The sequence below is a fragment of the Panthera onca genome, chromosome D1 (assembly GCF_046562875.1).
Source record: "Panthera onca isolate mPanOnc1 chromosome D1, mPanOnc1 haplotype 2, whole genome shotgun sequence".
Taxonomy (NCBI): domain Eukaryota; kingdom Metazoa; phylum Chordata; class Mammalia; order Carnivora; family Felidae; genus Panthera; species Panthera onca.
The window spans coordinates 8,918,086-8,935,586 of NC_138348.1; the positions used below are offsets into that span (position 1 = coordinate 8,918,086).

Below are 17,501 nucleotides of genomic sequence, written 5' to 3' on the forward strand. Positions count from 1 at the left end.
TGTTTTTGCCCCGCCCCTGCCAGGAGGGGGCGCGGGGGCGGAGCCTGGCGGGCAGCCCCACCCCCCACCCCCGTCCTCCCCTCCCTCCCGGGGCTGGACCCAGGCTGCGGGCAGCTGAGCGCTGGGGGCGGGGCCCGCCTGCCGGAAATCCCGCTCCAGAAGCAGCGCCGCCGTAGTAATGGCGGCGCCCGGGCGGCGGTGGCCGGTGCGGCTGCTCCTCGCGCTGCGGCCGCTGCCCGTGCACCGGTCCTTGCACGCCGCGGCCCCGCCGCGGGACGTGCTGCTCTTCGAGCACGAACGGGGCCGCTTCTTCGCGGTCCTCGGGCTGTTCTGCGCGGGCCAGGGCGTCTTCTGGGCCTCCCTGGCCGTGGCAGCTTTGGCCCGACCCCCGGCCCGGCCGCTGTCTCCAGACGCGGAGTTCCCGGACCGCGGCCGCTCGGACCTGCGCTCCATGCTCTGGCGCTACGGCCTGGCGCTCGGCTGCGGCGCCATCGGTGAGGCGTGGGCTGGCTTCCCGCCTTGGGGACGTGGGGTGGCTGGGCACGACCTTCCCTGCTCCGACAAGGACAGGGAGGGGCTCCCGGCCCTCCGAGGCGGGCAGTACTGGAGGTGGGAGGGCCTTGAGCCAAGCTCTCGGACAGGCCTAGGGTGAGGTCGGCCTCTCACTCTGCGAGCTTGAGCAGTTACACGGCCCTGGACCCGTCTCCTTGTCTTTAAAATGGGGGTGGACATTAAAGTTGTTGGGAAGGAATGACGGAACACAAGACCCCGGGGTAGAAGAGGAGCTCAAAAAATGTTACCATCGTCGCAATTGTTTTAATTTGGGGGGACCGGAGAGGTTCCTGCTTAGCTCTCCCGCGAAAATGCCCCACCCCAAACTTTGCTCTTCCTGCAGGTACCCTGGTACTTGGTGCCGGTCTCCTCTTCTCCCTCCGTTCTGTGCGTTCAGTGATGCTATTGGCTGGAGGAAAGCAGGTGACCCTCACCACTCACGCTCCCTTTGGCTTGGGTGCCCATTTCACCGTTCCTCTGAACCACGTATCCTGCATGGCCCACCGTGGTGAAGTCCCTGCCATGTTGCCTCTGAAGATCAAAGGCCGGCGCTTCTACTTCCTCTTGGACAAAGCTGGACATTTCCCCAACACGAAACTCTTTGACAACACTGTGGGTGCCTACCGCAGCTTGTGAAGAGACCACCGCGGATGGCTCACCCCTCCCAGAGGGGAATAAAAACCGGAGCTCGGGGATGGGGGTCACCCAAGGGGGCCCAGGGTTCATTAACAGCAAATAAAAGAGCAGTCATCCCAAAGGCAGCCGACAGTACCTCTGACTTTTGGTTCCGTGTCTGTTTGGCTTTCGCTCCCGTCCTCCGATCCACCTGCCGACAGTGCTTCCAACACCAAGAACTCAGTACCAAGATGAAGGAAAAAAGTAATCTAATATTTTGGTACAAAAACAGCTGTAGGAAGAGAGGTGGAGGGAGCCCATGGTCACGTTTCCCTCGTGGAGGGAAAAACAGGCTCCCGGTATAAACAGGGCCACGTGGGGGCAAGAGGACCGTAGGCACGTGGGCATGGAGTCTTTGGCTGCAGGAAGGATTTTCTGGTTACTCTTCAGGAAGGGGAAAGGCGTGGCCCAACAAGAACATCTGTCTCAGAGCTCCATTCGGGGTCCCCCCGCTCCAGAGGCCGATAAGGTGTGGCTTCAGACTTCCACTGCACCACCTGAAGCATCAAGACCACACACCACAATACCAGATTCACCCAAGAAGAGGTCTGTGGGAAAACAGGAACAAGAGCGTGAGGAACGTGGCCATCTTGAATCCAGTTCCACCCACATACAGCTGTTTGCTCGCTGTCAGGTCAACAAGCCCATCAGCCCCTCTCAGCCTCTCACTGGTGGGCACCCTGACAACTACAGATGCTTATAGGAGTCTGTGGACCCCTGAGTTTCCACCTAGTCTTTCATGTCCCAGAACCTCACTTCGGCATCGTATAGGTTGGAGTAAAACTTCAGAGCGGTTCCAGGGGGTGTCCATGGAATTTTCTGGGCTTCGGAGCAGCTGTGAGGTCAAAAGATGGTGGTGAGAAAGGGAGGATATACCCCAAACATACCTGTGCCCGGATGCCCTCTGAGAGGAGAACTGAGAGGGACAAAAAGGGAAGGCAGTCAGCCCGAGCCAGGGTTCCCTCCCTCTCCCATTACCTAATTGTAATGTTCAGGGAGACGATGGATTTGCAGAGAGAACGGGTGCCAAATCGAAGGATACAGGCAGACACTAAGACCAGGAAGGTGGCTATAGCAGAGATGGCCAGTGCAATGCGGAGCCCTGTAGGGCCTCTGAGGAGGGAGAGAACAAGCCTTGTGGTTGGAATGGGCCTTCCCCGAGCTCAGCCCCTGACTCTCAGGGTAGGGCAGTCACCTGTGGGAGTCCTCGATGCAGCTGCTGTAGACCCAGAAGAGCAGGAGCAGGAGGCAGTAGAGGGCCAGGAGGCCAGAGACCCCGGCCACAAAGTAGCAGAGGGATGGGGCCGAGGGTTGGGATAAAGCCAGGGAGGAGCCATTGAGGGCGGCCACGCCGTACAAGGGACAGTGGCTACTGAAGGAACCCTGTGAAGAGAAGCTGCTGAGTCCTACCTAGATTTCAGGTTAGAGCCTGGGTGCAGGCTCCGGGCAGGTGTGAGGGATAATCTAGGAGAGGGCCACCCTACGAAGTTATTTATGCACTGTCAGTTCCTGTTTCTGGGCCAGTAGACTGAAGGAGAGGGCCTGCTGGGGAAGTCAAACCTGCAGCGGACAGAAGGATCAGGAAATAAGCGGTGGTTATAAAAGACAGTGAGCTTCACAGATGCCTCACAAGTTCTGGTCTCCCCTCTGCAGAAAGCCTAGAGTAAAACCAGAACTTGTGTAACCTTCAACTATCTCCGATATTTCCTAATCTGTAAAAAAAACAAAAAAACCACGAAAAAGGCATAATCGTGCCTTATAGGGTTAAATGAGCCTGTTTATTAGCAAGATTGCAAGCTGGGGGGGGGGGGGGGGAACCCTCCTGCTTTGGGCATTTTCTACCTCCGTATTTTGTCATTCACACACCGTGCTGCAATCGTGTGGAAGCTCGGTCATCTCCGCTACGCTATGCTTTATTTCCTGGCGTAGCTCGGCACAAGTGCCTGATTTAAAACGTGTAGGCAGGGCCCGGGCCGATTTCTGTTTCAGAACCAGGGTAAGGTGATGCAGCCGCAGCCACCAGACCCGGCTACGTGTGGTGCTGGAAGACACTCCGGAAAACCCGTCCCTAGGCCAGGTAATGACTTTGAAGAACAACGTGGGCGGGCGGGGCCGGAGAGCGCGATCGGCGCCGGTGCATCTCCGCCGCAGACGGGCGCCCGCCGGGCCTCCCCCGACGCCCCGGCTCCGAGGCGCAGCGCGACGGCACCAGGCCGGCCCCGGCCAGCCCGCCCCCGCCTACCCGACCCCACGGCCGGCCCCGCCCCGCACCTGCGTCCGGGTCAGCGTCGCGGCCGCCACGGCCCCGCACAGGAAGGCAGCTGTGAATAGCAAGAGCTCGAAGCGCTGCAACCAGGGCAGCGCCATGGCGCCCTCGCCACTAGGAAGGGCCGCCGCGGGAGCCAACCGCCCAAGCCCCGCCTCATCCGGCGCGACCCACGAGCGCGCAGACGTCACTTCCGACAGGGGCTTTATTTACAGAGGCCGGCGGGCGGGGCTGGGGGGCCAGCGCCGCTTCAGAGCGGCAGGTACAGCGAGTAGTCCGACAGTGCCCAGCGGCGGGCCGGGCGGCCGGTGCGGCCGATCATGGGCAGCTTCTGCACGTAGCGGGAGGCCGGGCTGGGCCCGTACGGCGCGGGGAAGGCGGTCTGGAAGAGGCGCCCGCGGCATCGCCTCCCGGCCTGCCGCCCGGCAATAATGAAGCGGAAGTGGGGGGCGCCGCGCGGGGCGAAACGGCTCTTCTGGAAGACGTCGCGGGTGCCGGCGCCGGGGCCCTGCTGCCGGGGCGCCCCCCGCGCCCGGTGCACGCGCGGCAGCGGCCTGCTCTCAGAGGCGGCGGGCGCGGAGGCCGACGCGGGGCCGCCGCTCCGGGGACTCTCGTCGCCCTGCGGGCTGACCATGGCGTTGGCCGTCAGCTGCGGCATCTTCCGCACCGAGTCCGGAGCGGCCGCCGGCTCCTTCTTGTCCCCGGGCGGCCGCGGAGTGGTGGGCGCGGGCTGGCCCGTGCCGAAGCGGGTGGCCAAGCTGTCACCGAAGAAGGCGTACAGCTCCCGGTAGATGTCCGCCAGGGTCACCGACGGGGAAGGATCCTCCGGCCCCGCGCCTCCTGGCGGCGGCGGGACGACAGACCCAAAGCCTGGCTCCGCGCTGCCCCCGGAGGGAGACTCCTGCAGGAGAAGGCTGTCCCAGGGCAGGTCGTCCGAGCGCCGGCACCCCCTGCCGCTTGGGCCCCCCTTGCTGGGCTCTGCCGCCTGGGCCTTCATCTTCAGCAGTCTCTCCACGGCCACCTGTAAGAGCAGAGGGACTAGGATAGGCAAGAACTAGGAGGCACCTGGGCCCGTCGAGTTTTCCAAAGTTAAGGCAGGTGAGCTGCTGAGCTCACGCCAGGGAAGGGAGACTGGAAGGGGCAGGCGCTCACCAGAATGGCTCCGTAGACCTTGTGTCCATCTGCTTTAACTTGGGCATTAGATACGGAGTAATCATCTAGCACAGCCTGCAGATTTGTCCAGTAAGTGGACAGGTGCGGGTACAGTACTCGTTCTACTGCCTGGAAGGGAAAAGGGAATGCAGTAAGCACCTTGTTGCTTATTGCCTCTCAAGTACCCTTGCCCACGGAAGACGTACTTTTACCTCTGACAGGAAATTCTCAGCTTGGCGTATTCAGCCAACGTTTATTTGGAACCCACTGTATGCCCAAGCCTCGGCTAAGCACTGAGAATGAAGGTCAGGTACAAAGACCACGTAAAGTGACCCTGTTATCACTGACATGTATGACAAGGGCTAGAGGATATAGGTAATGCCCATTGCTAACAGACAAATTTAATTTGCCAACTATTAACCCTATACAGTCAATAGGCAAGTACTATTGCTTAAATGTACACTGGGACTCAGTTCAGACCACCTGCACAAAAACAAACAACCGATCCGAGGCCTGGACTCCGATTATATGATTTTAATCCTGTGATTAATTTTGAGGAAAGCAATTAAGACTTCACAGAGGATGGACGGCCTTGGTGGCTCAGTTAAGCGATGGACTCTTGATTTTGGCTCAGGTCACAAGCCTGCTTAACATTCCCTCCCTCTCCCTCCACCCACTCCTCTCACTCTTGCACATTCTATTTAAGTTTATTTATTTTTGAGACAGAGAGAGACAGAGCATGAACGGGGGAGGGGCAGAGAGAGAGGGAGACACAGAATCGGAAGCAGGCTCCAGGCTCTGAGCCATCAGCCCAGAGCCCGACGCGGGGCTCGAACTCACGGACCGCGAGATCGTGACCTGAGCCGAAGTCGGACGCTCAACCGACTGAGCCACCCAGGCGCCCCTTGCACATTCTATTTAAAAAAAAAAAAAAAAAAAAAGACTTCACAGAGGATGTGACATCTGTTACAGGCTTTGATGCGTTAAGAGTCCTTTGGTTAGGCATCCACAGCCTGAGGATTTGAAAACGTTAAATCAACAAGTTCCGAGAAAAACACAACTTATGGCTGACTCAAGTATAAGAGCTTAAATAATTCTATAACTGTAGTAGTTAAATAAAATATCTAACCACAAAAAAAGACACAGTGCCAACATTTACAAAGACAGTCTGAGATCTTATCAAAACAAACAAGGGGATGCCTGTGTAGCTCAGTCTGTTATGCACCTAACTCTTGATTTTGGCCCAGGTCATGATCTCCCAGTCTGTGAGATGGAGACCCGCATCAGGCTCCGTGCTGAGCCTGCTTGGGATTCTCTCTCTCCCTCTCTCTCTTCCCCTCCCCCACTCAGGCTCCTTCTGTCTCTCTCAAAATAAATAAGCATTAAAAAAACAAAAAACAAACCCTGAATACAAGAGGAATTGAGGGGTGGTTCCTTAACATGATTAAGAGAGAATGGCCAGGAATTTATGAAGTGGGGATATACTAATACCTGCCATGTAGAACTTCTGAAAGGATAAGACATTTATACACAGAAAGGCAAGCTATCAAATAGTGGGGCCTAAGGCAAGAGCTCAGTACATGGCAACAGCAAGCATATACCTTTTTTTTTAGTTTTTTAATTTATTTTTATTTTGAGAGAGAGAGAGAGAGAGAGAGAGGGAGACAGAAAGAATCCCGAACAGGCTCCATGCTGTCAGCGCGGAGCCCGATGTGGGGCTCAAACCCACGAACCGTCGAGACCATGACCTGAGCCAAAATCGAGAGTCAGATGCCTAAGCAATTGAGCCATCCAGGCGGCCCAAGCATATACCATTTTCATGATAAAAGACACACAAATACTATTTTTCTGATTACAAATGGGAGCTCTTACGGCTCTGTGTGTGGGAAAGGCCGGGGTCCTCACCTTCCAGCCGAGGGCATGCAGCCCCACCACAGCCCCGTAGTGAGAGCAGAGAGGCCGCACGGGGTCTGCCAACACCTTCTGCAGGGAGAGCAGGATCTGCTGATAAAGGCCACTCACAAGGTCCCCGTGTGTCCTACGGGAGCGGCATTCGGTCAGAGAGGAGAACGAGGCACAGGGCAGCCTAAACTGGACTCCGGTCGGGGCGCACCGGGGTAAGTGGACAAGGAAGGCTAAGGGGGAGCGAAGGCTACCTGAAGGGCCGAAGAGCCCAACCCTGGGGATATCGGGTGTCCGTCTCTAGAATCCCAGCGTGCCGAGGCACACCGACTGGGAAGCTCTAATGGAAGAGGCTCCCTGCCCCCTCAACGCATGGCCTCGAAGCCAGACGCCTCACCCGCTCCCGAACGCAACCCCTCGGCACTGTGACAGCCCCACCCTTCGTTCAGCTAGGCCCAGCGGCTACCAGAAGATGTGGCTGAGCAGGAGGGCAGCTCCATCCCGAAGGGTCCAATGGTCGTTCAGAGGGTTGATGGAGGCAGCCAGTGGCTCCAGCACGCAGTAGAGGACACTCCCTACCAGGGAGCGGACATAGGGCCCCAGGCAGAGGTGTGGGTTCCGAACCAGGCTCCGAGCCACTTGCAGGAGCCGGTGCAGCTGCTCCAGATCGTGGCTTACAGATTTCACCTGTTTGTAGAAGAGGGTCGCTTAGGGGGACACGAGGGTGCAGGTAGGAGCCCACCGCCGCGACGGCGCCTGCCGCGAGCCCTACCCGGTGCTGGGTTATCTCCCCACAAACCGTCCCCACCCTGCCCCAGCCGCGTCACTCACCCCACTGACCACGTAAACAAAGTAGGGGAGGAGTGCTGCGATCTTGGAGTTGGTCTGCAGGTCCTGGAGAGCGATCTGAAAAGGAAGAGGCCAGACTGCACTGGGTCCTCCAGCCCCAAGTAGAAACTGACATTTAAAAAAAAAAAAAAATTTTTTTTTTTTTTAAATCTTTATTTATTTTTGAGAGAGAGAGACATAGAGCACGAGCAGGGGAGAAACACAGAAAGAGGGAGAGACAGAATCCACTGCAGGCTCCAGGCTCTGAGCTGTTAGCACAGGGCCCGATGCAGGGCTCGAACCCACAGAACTGCAAGATCACGACCTGAGCCCAAGCGTGGCGCTCAACTGACTGAGCCACCCAGGTGCCCCTAAACTGACATGTTTTAGAGGACAGTTTACTTCTTATGTATGACAATTTAAATGTTCTCTCTCAAAATAAATAAATTTTTAAAAAATGTACATGTTCATATTCTTTGATTATTCAAGTGTACTTCTATAAATTTAACCCACCATAAAAGTTACCCATTTACACACATACCCACTCACAGCACAGTCTGTAATAATAAAAACTGCCCACAGCCTAAGTGGCCAACGTGGTTTTAACTGAGAAAAGCACTTGTTCTAAAACCAGATGTTTACTATAATACCACCTTGGTTTATACTAGAGAAATTACAGTTAAAACTTGGGGGGGAGAAAACATGTTTCCATGGGAAACTTTCACTTTCTTTTTAAAATCTTTTTAAATTTTTTTTTAATGTTTTTTTATTTGATAGAGACAGAGTGAGAATGGGGGAGGAGCAAAGAGGGAGACACAGAATCCGAAGCAGGCTCTAGGCTCTGAGCTGTCAGCACAGAGCCTGCTGTGGGGCTTGAACTCACGAACCATGAGATCACGACCTGAGCCGAAGTCGGACGTTTAACCGACTGAGCCACCCAGGCGCCCCTGAAAAAAATTTTTTTTGACGTGTATTTATTTTTCAGAGAGACAAGAGACAGACAATGAACGGGGGAGGGGCAGAGAGAGAGAGGGAAACACAGAATCCGAAGCAGGCTCGAGGCTCCCAGCTGTCTGCACAGAACCTGACACGGGGCTCGAACTCACAAACCACAAGATCATGACCTGAGCCGAAGTCGGATGCTTAACTGACTGAGCTGCCCAGGTGCCCTTTTATATTACAATACTTCTATAATAAACATGCTGATACAGCTTTTATAAGCAGCAAAAAGAGTTAAGTACATGAGAAAAGTCCTCTTAACCCTGAATCTCCACTACCTGTGACCTCCAGACCCCTCTGGATAAAGCTCCTATGCTCAGGCACTACAAGAGCAGACAGCAGACTAGTGGGAAAGGAGCTCAGCCCCCAAGCCCCGCACCCATCCCATCGGCACGGTGCCTGGGGAACCGGAGCCAAGCTCCTAAGGAACGGGAGCAACAGCCAGACATGGGAAGAAGGATAGAAACCCCGAGAGGCCACCTCGTGGAGCAGACCAGCAAACTAACGCTCGCCCGACTCTGGACACGGGAGGACTGACCACAGGCAGCCTGCGGAGTCCCAGAGGCTAAAGCGGCAGGGTCTCTCCGAGCAGGTCTGGCCGGGCACCCTGACCCCGGCCGGCTCCTTCTGCTTCCCTTCTCTCCCTCTCAAGTCCACACAAATGAGAGCCGCAACGTGGCTGCCTCACTCGGCCCCAAGTCAACAGGCACCCCAGAGAGCAGGCTCTGGAAACAAGGTGTGCGGGTACTGACCACCCGAGTCCCCCCAAAATGGCCCTGCTGAGCTGCCCGTTCCCCGGAGAGCAGGGGTTCCCGCTGGAGTGGGCAGAGCAAGGCGGTCCTGGAGGAGGGCGGCCTCAGAGCCCTGCACCCCTGCTCCCACCCACATCGGGTGTATGCAGTGGACAGGAAGTAGGGGCCTGAAAGAGCTCTGTGGGGGGCGCCTGGGTGGCTCAGTCAGTTAGGCGTCTCACTCTTGCTCCGGGTTCAGTCATGATCTCCTGCTTTCTGGGATCGAGCCCCGTGTCGGGCTCTGCGCTGAGCATGTGGAGCCTGCTTGGGATTTATTAAGTAAATAAATAAACTTAAAAAAAAAAAAAAAAAAAACGAATTCCATGGGGATTTGAAAACTGGACTTTGTGCCCCAATTCGGGTCCACTCGCTCACCTTCATCAGCTGCGGATCGTCCCCCAGCACGGCTCGAGTCACTTGCTGGTAGTACTTGAGAAGGTCATCGGTCAGCGAAGACACGGCGCTGGGCACTGTGGGAGGATGGGCAGGAGGTGGTCAGGGTCAGCCCAGCCCAGCCTCACCTGCCGGCTCCCCTCCCTCCCCTCCCCACCAGAAGCCTGTTCACACGGGACTCCCAGAGCACACAGCCACCAACTCCTCGGAGCAGCCCTGCTCAGCCCTGAGCCTGCAGGCTTTCCACGCCTCTGTGCTCCGTACTGTGCCTCCCACCTATCCTCTGCCACGCAGGTTCCTGCTCAGTCCTCAGTCCCTCCTGGACACTTGCCCTCAGGGGACCCAGTCGCCCAGACTTCTGTGCTAGCATCCAACACCCGGCATCATGACTGGTCCCAGGTCTGGGCTCATAGCTCCAAATCCGAGCCCTCTGGGCAGGGACTAGTGCCCACTCAGAACGGGGCATCAGTAAATACTCGTGAGATGAAGAATCAGAGGTACAGGGGTGCCTGGGTGGCTCAGTCAGTTAGGCGTCCAACTCCGGCTTTTTGTTTTTTTTTTTCCAAGCATCCAACTCAATTTTGGCTCGGGTCATGATCTCACGGTTCATGAGTTCAAGCCCCGCATTGGGCTCTGCGCTGGCAACGAGGAGCCTGCTTTAGGTTCTCTCCCCCGCCTCTCTCTGCCCCTCCCCTGTTCACGCTTGCGCTCTCTCTCAAAATAAAGTTAAAAACAAACAAAAAAAAGAAGCAGAGAGGTACAGGAGCACCAGCTCCTAAGGAAGGAAAGTCCAGAAAGCCCGTTCCCCGTACTACCCCTTACCTGATCCTTGAGGCGCCAGGTTCCCTTTGCCATCTAGGTAGGACACATGAACTAGAACCAGAGCACAGATCGGTCAGCTAAGGGGGTTCTGCCCCTCGTAGCACCACCGCATGCATGAGTTCTGCCCCGCCCACCCCTCCTCTGACAGCCCAGTTCCTGTCCCCACCCCATGCAGGACCTCGGCAGTCACCTCTCACAGCTGTCTCGGCACAGCCTTTAGGGATGTTGGTGGCCAGGGCCAGCTCTACCAGGTTCACCTCTCGGTCCTCAGGGAAGTAGAGCTCGCCCTCCCTGGCAGGGCGCAGGGGCAGCGCCTCCTGGGATCCGTAGCCACACACAGCCTGAGCAAAGAGAGGATCGGAGGGCAGGCTGAAGCCAGGGAGGGAAGAGGCGATCTACTGACCAGGGCAGGGAGCCTACCTTTGAGGGAAATCCAAGAGTCTGAGAAAAGGGGAGATGCCTGAGGCTTCAGGCCTATTGCCGGGAATTTGGCTGGAGCATCCGGTACTCACGGGGTCAGGGAGTAAAGCCTGGTCTGTCCTTCCATAACCATACGGGCTCTGAGACCCAACGCCCTGCCGCCAGCCCTCCAAACATTCACCCAACTTTGAGAACACTATATTTTTTTAATTTTTTTTTTTTTTTTTTTTTTTTTAATGTAGGGGCACCTGGGTGGCTCAGTTGGTTGAGCATCCGACTTTGGCTTCGGTCACAATCTTGGGGTTCGTGAGTTCAAGCCCTACATCGGGCTCTGTGCTGAAAGCTCAGAGCCTGCTTCAGATTCTCTGCCCCCCAACTTCCCGCCCCTCCCCTGTTTGCACTCTCTAAAAAATAAACAAAAAGCATTTTTAAAAAATTAAATAAACTTTTTTTTTTTATTTTAGAGAGAGTGCGTGTGTGAGCATGTGGGCGGAAGAGAGGGGCGGCGGGGGGAGGGAGAGAGAAAGAGGGAAAGGGAAAGAGAGAGAGAGACAGAGAGAGAATATCCCAAGCAGGCTCCTCACTCAGAATAACTTGCTCCCAGGACCCTGAGATCATGACTTGAGCCGAAATTAAGAGCCAGACGCTCAACCAACTAAGCCACCCAGGTGCCCTCCCCCTCTTTTTTTAAAGTAAGCTCCAGGCCCAACATGAGGCTCAAACGAACTCACAACCCTAAGATTAAGAGTCGCATGCTGGGGCACCTGAGCGGCTCAGTCAGTTAGGCATCCTACTTCGTTTCAGGTCATGATCTCACGGCTGGTGAGTTTGAGCCCCACATCGGGCTCGCTGCTGTCAGCACAGAGCCCGCTTTGGATCCTCTGTCCCCCTCTCACTGCCCCTCCCCGGCCTGTGCTCTCCCCCCACCAAAAAAGAAAAGTCACATGCTCTCCGGAGCCAGCCAGGCACCCCAACACTATTCTCTTCTAAACATGATCTTCTTCCCTCAAGTCCCTGCCCCACAACAACTGTGCAGGACAGTCTAATACTCACATTTATGCCCAGGCTCCTCCCTTACCCAGAATGTCTCCTCTTCTCTTGGCTTAGCCTAACCCAAGCCTCCCTTTAAAGCCCAGCTCAAGTCCCAGTTCTTCCAAGGCTTCCCTAACCTCCTGGCCCCGGGGCACCTACCCTGTGGTTTCTGTGAGCTGCCCCTGTGTGCACATTTGGTCTTTAGGTCTGTGCTGGGCACGGGGTGGGTCGTGCCACCTGAGCCCTGTGCAGCCCGCGCTCAACTCACCTCCACGCTGCTCCAGCGGAGGGCCCTGTTGAAGTCCTCGACAGTCAGCTTCCGCCGTTTGGTATGTTTCATGAATTGAGAGCTATTCTGGGAGGGGAGGAACAAAGTCAGGGGACAGGGAGAAGGGGGTATGGAGTCCCCAGGGGAAGAGAAACAGCCTGGGGAGGAGGCAAAGAGGACACCAGGAAGCCCGGAATCTGGCTCTGCTCTGGTGCGGACAGCACCCCCCGTGTGACGTTCCCTCTCTGGGACCCAGTTTCTCACATGCAGAATGAGTGTGAACTTGCCTGGCCTGCCTGGCAGGGCTGTTGAGAAGAGGGGCAATGGGGGGACGATGCCCAGCCAGCACTTTGTTTGCCAGAAGCCCCACTGGCTGAAAGGGGAGCTCCGGAGAGGGCAAGGACCGCCTCTGTCCCTCAGAGCTCAGAGCAGGTGCCGCAAACACAGCTGTGTAATAAATCCCTGTGGGAGGGAGCCATCAAGGAGAGAATAAGGGGAGCTGGGAGGGGTGCGGGGAGCAAGGGGGGCATACCTGGGTGGCCTCTCTGAGACGGTAACACACATCCTCCGCGAGAAGAGCTGCCACCTCATCGCTCAGCTCCAGGCCTGTGCTCTCCGCCATCAGCCGGACCGACTCCCGAGGGATCTCCACAAACCGCCGCTCTTCTCGCTCGGACATGGCCCCGACGGAGCTGGGAGCCAGGAGAGAAGGTTTGAGAAGCCACCCAGTCTCCCTCAGGGCCCAGGAGCCCGACTTCAAGGCCTTCTGAACCAGTCTCGCTGCTCTTGTTCCAGAATCCCTGAACAAGGAGCCGCAGAGGCTCGGAGTGTCCAGGCGAGGAAACTGAGGCTAAGAACAAGAAACAGACGAGCTGGGTCAGACAACAGGGATGCCTGAAAAAGTGCCTGGCCTCAGGGGATTCACAGAACTGGGTCCCAGCCATGATCTACCACCTCCTGAGTGACTGTGACTGAGAGCCCTGGTCATCAGCTTGTGCCCTGGTGTCCGAACTTGTAAGATACAGGCAATCGCCGCAGCCCTCCCTACCTCACAGGGTGGCTATGAGGCCAAAATGAGACAGTGTATGAAAAAGCCAAGGACCAGAAGACCACCCAAAGGGATGATGGAAGATGTTACCATGGTTAGTTACAAATAAAAACTTCAGGGGCGCCTGGATGGCTCAGTCGTTTAAGTGTCTGACTTCTGGTCCGGTCGTGATCTCACAGCTTGTGAGTTTGAGCCCCGCATCGGGCTGTCTGCTGTCAGCGCAGAGCCTGCTTCGGATCCTCTGTCCCCGTCTCTCTGCCTGCCCCCCTCAAAAATAAATAAACGTTAAAAAAGAAAAAAAAAGTCATGTTTTCTTCCTTCTGATTCTTGCTACCACCACTATCTACTGAGTCTTGATGAAAACTACTTATATCCTGACACTTCCTCGCTCAGAAATCTTTAGTACTTCCACACTGGTTCTAAAAGAAAGTCTAAACTCCCCAGCTTGACATTTTTCTTTCTTTATTTCAAGAGAGAGAGAGAGAGAGAGAGAGAGAGAGAGAGAAATGCAGAGGGAAAGAGAGAGAATCCCAAGCAGGCTCCACACTGCCAGCAAGGGGCCCCATACGGGGCTCAAACTCACCGACCGTGAGATCGTGACCTGAGCTGAAGTCCGTGACGCTCACCTGACTGAGCCACCCAGGCGGCTCCCAGCTTGACATTCTGTATTTGGTCCCAAATCCCCCCAGCTATTCAAGCTGATCCCTCCTCCCAGTAAGACCAGCCTAGAGTCTTCCAGCCTGCCTGGTGCTCCACCACCAGTGCTCAGGCTGGTCGTCTCCCTCTCTACTCCAAGCCCCCACCCCTCCTCTTTGCTAAGGCAAATCCAGTCTGTCATTTAAGGTCTTCCTCGCCAAATGCCATTAGGGATTGTCAGGCTTTTAGTAGCTGGGCTTTTGCCCATGTGTCTGATCTTCCCCAGTCTGGCTTAGAGGTCTAACAGCAGGAACCTGCTCTTCCGTTCACAGGATATGGCAGAATAAGAACCCAACAAAAACAGCGACTGATGGACGATTCCAGTGACGGACACCACAATGAGAGGGCAGGCCCACGAGGGCCAAAGTGAGGCATCGGCACCACAGGCAGCAAGGCCCAGTTCCAGATGCTTCTGGGTCACCAGTGACCTCCAGGTCCCTAAATCCAAAAACCTCCAGGTCCCTAACCCGGCCTCCCGCATTTCTCCCAGTGGCTCTACATTGCCTTTGGGATCAAGAACAAACCTGTACCATGGTTCCAAAGCCCTGCGTATCCATGGACTTCTGCAACACTTCCTTCCCTCTCGTGTTCTGCATTCCCGCCACGGCCGCTTCCCATTTCCCCCAAAACACCCGATCCCAGGACATTCGCACACGCTCTTTCCCCTAGTTGAAACACTCTCCTCCTCCTCCACCTCCAATCTCTTTGTCTAGTGAGCTCCTAGTGGCTCCTTCAGATCTCAGTTCAAATGTCACTTGCTCAGGGAAGTCTTCTCAGACCTCCACAATGTCCCAGTACTTGGCCTTCAAAGCGATTATCACAGTTGGTAACTATACAATTGTGTAACTGTGTGGGTAACACCTCCCCACTATATTGTAAGCTCCATGCCCAGCTAGGATCATGCCAGTTTGCTCACCTTTGCATCCCCAGAGTCCGGCACAGGGTCAGCACATAATACTCCTTCAATAAACGCTTGCTGCAAAACCGAATAAAGAATAGCTATTTTTCCCAAGCACATGCTATGCCTGAGGCACACAGTTAGGTGCTTTATATGGCTTATACCTCATCTTATTCTCAGTAACAATGAGATAGATGTTATGTAAGTATCGTGTCTATTTCACAGCCAAGGAAATCAAGGCTCAGAGAGGTTAAATGTGAAATGACTTGTCCAAGAACATCCAGCGAGCACTAAGTAGGCAGCAGGGACTCAACTCCTGTTCCTAGTCATCAGAGCGGTAGGCTGTGTGAGGGACAAGGCCTGGATTTCCAGCCCGAAGACTGGAGTTGGAGGCCCGCCAATGGATAATTCTGAAGTTTCTGTTTTCCTGCCTGTAAAATGGGAGCATGAAGTCCTGCCCACGGGCAAAGGTCTTTCCTTATTATGTGCCTATATTAAGACCCACAAAGTCCTGGCTCTGACCAAGGTCTCCCCCTCCTCAACCTCCTCTCCTCTGCATCCCCAGCCACTAGCCACACTGGTAAAGTGGCGTGGGAACTGACCGCCACGGGCGTCGGGGGAGCGCATCCTCCCACCCAGCCTCCCTTCATCCCAGATCCAGAAGTGCTGGGGTAGGGTGGAGGAGGTCAGGGGTTACCGAACTTGGGTCACGTGGTCAGCGAAGGGGGCGGGCCCCCAGCGGAGCCGGCGCTAAGGCTAGTCAGTGCGGGGCCCACAGCGGGACGGAGAGTCCTTGGGCCTGCGAGGGCCTGCTCACCTGAAGGCTCTGGCGCGGCAAAGGCGGCTACCCAGACGGCGGTGGCGGCGAAGGCAGCTCCCACTCACCCTGCTCACCCTAATTCCCTCTCTCTGAGCCCAGGCCCCGCCCTCCAGGAGCACAACCAATCGGCGAGCGTCCTGCGAAGTTCCCGCCCACCCGCACGCTTCCCGCCTCGCGATTGGTCTCTGTTAAGGGGCTGTAAAAGAATCTGGGCGCAGGGGGTCACGTGAGGCTGAAGAGTCGGACTTCTTAAAGCAACAGCTCTTGGGTGTTTTGAGAGTTGGTATGTATGGTTTTGTGTGTTTTATGTTTTATTTATTTTTGAGAGAGAGAGAGAGAGAGAGAGAGAGAGAGAGAGAGAAGAGACTTCAAGCAGGGTAGGGGCGAGAGAGGGAGACACGGAATCTGAAGCAGGCCCCAGGCTCTAAGCCGTGAGCAGAGCCCCATGCGGTGCTTGAACTCATGAATCGTGAGATCATGACCCGAGCTGCAGTCAGACGTTTAACGGAGTGAGCCACCCAAGTGCCCTTGTGTATGTTTTAAAAGCGTATTGTCAAGGAAAGCGTCTCTATTCTTTTGATCTCGTCTGCACTTTGAGTTTCCAAGCATTTGCATTTATGTGACTGCAGCGAAGCTTTAAACTTTGGTGTGTAAATTAGTTTTCTCGCCCACTTGGTGGGGCTCAATTTACCCCTCCAACATCACCTGCAGGACTGATGGGGCTCCCACTAGGTATTTTCTTTGGGCAGAAGAGTCTTCTCACTGGGACAAGCTCACGTGCAAAATACAGACTCTAGGGCTGTGCTCATTACGGCACCCTTCCTCAGTAAGCCAACTATAACGCCTAACCTGCCTCGATTTCCTTGACCACTTTACACGCACATGCTTTCCTAAACTTGGACAGCTCTCAATTCAGAACCAAGTGGGTTTAGTGGGTTACAGATAGTATTTGGAGTCAGACCAACCTAGGTTCAAATTCTACCATCGCTTTGGGGCAAATTACCTAACCATATTTTCGCCCAAGTGCAAAATGGGGTACTGATACTCACTTCACAGGGTTACTGTAGATTAAGTGAGATGATGTCTGTGAAAGCACTTGGCAGAGTTGAGGTTGAATCTTCTTGTACACCTCAGGAGGCAGACAGTGAATTAATTCCTTTATGTTCATTCAAAATGAGGTCGTTTGCAATGGGCTATTCATTATAGAAAGGAGTTTTCTGCGGAGGAGCGTGAATGTACACATCCTCGCCCTTCCTCCCTCTCAGGGTAAGATGCTGCTGCCTCTAAAAAAGATCCTCCCAGGCTAGAGCTGGGAAGGCCAGATGGATGTGGTGGAGGTTGCCATGGCAACACCACCTAAGGAGACTATGACCCTGCTGAGTCTCTTCCAGTTATAGTCAGTATGACATCTGCTGTAGTGTCAGTACTGTGCTTGAACACTGGAGTGTCTGTCCACCTCTGCATAAAGGGAAGCGGCAGGGCCTCCTCCACCATCCTGAGTCTGAGGTCAGTTCAGCAGGATCTGGGCTGCTGGCAGCTCTCCTTGCTGAGGTGTTAGTCTGGACAGCCATTGGCAAGCTCAAAGGCATGACACAATGACAGAAGGCCCAGGGGCCTGAGGGATATAGTAAAGCTGTATTCAAGCACTTTGGGGCCCATTTGCCCCCAGCCTCAAGTGGAGGCAGGGGCCAAAGAGAGCAGTAGTGAGACCCACATGACCACAGATAGGAGAAAGGTGGGTCCCACTCACTCCCCAGCCACCTAGAGCCTGGCAAAAAGAGCTAGGATGGCTTTGAAGGCAGACTGACAAGTTTAAAAACAAAACAAAGCTCCACCACTCACTAGCTGTGTACCCTTGGCATTACACTTCGTCTCTCTAATCTGTTTTATCAGCTATCAAGTGGACCAACAGAATCTACTTCGTGGAACTGTTGTGGGC

The 17,501-nt window shown here is 55.2% G+C and overlaps 3 protein-coding genes across 7 annotated transcripts; 1 reads left to right on the forward strand and 2 right to left on the reverse strand.

Moving 5' to 3' along the window:
- Positions 1-66: 66 nt before the first annotated feature.
- On the forward strand, positions 67-3,032 carry TMEM223 (transmembrane protein 223). The gene is made up of 2 exons (XM_060607020.3): positions 67-494; positions 896-3,032. Exons 1-2 carry the CDS (start codon positions 179-181, stop codon positions 1,186-1,188), a joined length of 609 nt encoding a protein of 202 aa, XP_060463003.1. The 5' UTR covers positions 67-178; the 3' UTR covers positions 1,189-3,032.
- TMEM179B (transmembrane protein 179B) lies at positions 1,420-3,654 on the reverse strand. Of its 2 annotated transcripts, none has more exons than XM_060607010.3 (5): positions 3,499-3,652; positions 2,423-2,610; positions 2,206-2,340; positions 1,984-2,062; positions 1,420-1,775 (listed from the first exon to the last, which is right to left on the reverse strand). In XM_060607010.3, the coding sequence occupies exons 1-5, from the start codon at positions 3,592-3,594 to the stop codon at positions 1,614-1,616; spliced, it is 660 nt and encodes a 219-aa protein (XP_060462993.1). In that variant the 5' UTR covers positions 3,595-3,652; the 3' UTR covers positions 1,420-1,613. The 2 variants fall into 2 exon arrangements, with proteins under 2 accessions (XP_060462993.1, XP_060462994.1); XM_060607011.3 differs by having other exon boundaries at positions 1,678-1,775; positions 1,957-2,062; positions 3,499-3,654.
- Positions 3,646-16,951, reverse strand: TAF6L (TATA-box binding protein associated factor 6 like). 4 transcript variants are annotated; one of them, XM_078433581.2, is made up of 12 exons: positions 16,612-16,951; positions 14,761-14,820; positions 12,633-12,792; positions 12,101-12,187; positions 10,571-10,721; positions 10,381-10,431; positions 9,541-9,635; positions 7,379-7,453; positions 7,014-7,234; positions 6,551-6,683; positions 4,646-4,774; positions 3,646-4,514 (listed from the first exon to the last, which is right to left on the reverse strand). In XM_078433581.2, exons 1-12 carry the CDS (start codon positions 16,728-16,730, stop codon positions 3,744-3,746), a joined length of 2,052 nt encoding a protein of 683 aa, XP_078289707.1. In that variant the 5' UTR covers positions 16,731-16,951; the 3' UTR covers positions 3,646-3,743. The 4 variants fall into 4 exon arrangements, with proteins under 4 accessions (XP_078289707.1, XP_078289708.1, XP_078289706.2 ...); XM_078433582.2 differs by lacking the exon at positions 16,612-16,951 and adding an exon at positions 15,560-15,672; XM_078433580.2 differs by lacking the exon at positions 16,612-16,951 and adding an exon at positions 15,345-15,432 and having other exon boundaries at positions 12,633-12,950.
- Positions 16,952-17,501: the final 550 nt, after the last annotated feature.

Bases quoted from the DNA above. Each gene is read 5' to 3' on its own strand.
- TMEM223 (XM_060607020.3), top strand. From the start codon at position 179: ATGGCGGCGCCCGGGCGGCGGTGGCCGGTGCGGCTGCTCCTCGCGCTG. The intron at 495-895 runs GTGAGGCGTGGG...CTCTTCCTGCAG, and splicing joins GCTCGGCTGCGGCGCCATCG to GTACCCTGGTACTTGGTGCC.
- TMEM179B (XM_060607010.3), bottom strand. From the start codon at position 3,594: ATGGCGCTGCCCTGGTTGCAGCGCTTCGAGCTCTTGCTATTCACAGCT. The intron at 2,611-3,498 runs GTGCGGGGCGGG...TTCTCTTCACAG, and splicing joins CGACGCTGACCCGGACGCAG to GGTTCCTTCAGTAGCCACTG. The intron at 1,776-1,983 runs GTGAGGTTCTGG...GTTTTCCCACAG, and splicing joins CCAACCTATACGATGCCGAA to ACCTCTTCTTGGGTGAATCT.
- TAF6L (XM_078433580.2), bottom strand. From the start codon at position 15,392: ATGAAGGGAGGCTGGGTGGGAGGATGCGCTCCCCCGACGCCCGTGGCG. The intron at 12,188-12,632 runs GTATGCCCCCCT...CTCCCCTCCCAG, and splicing joins GTCTCAGAGAGGCCACCCAG to AATAGCTCTCAATTCATGAA. The intron at 7,454-9,540 runs GTGAGCGAGTGG...CTTCCTTTTCAG, and splicing joins ACGATCCGCAGCTGATGAAG to ATCGCTCTCCAGGACCTGCA.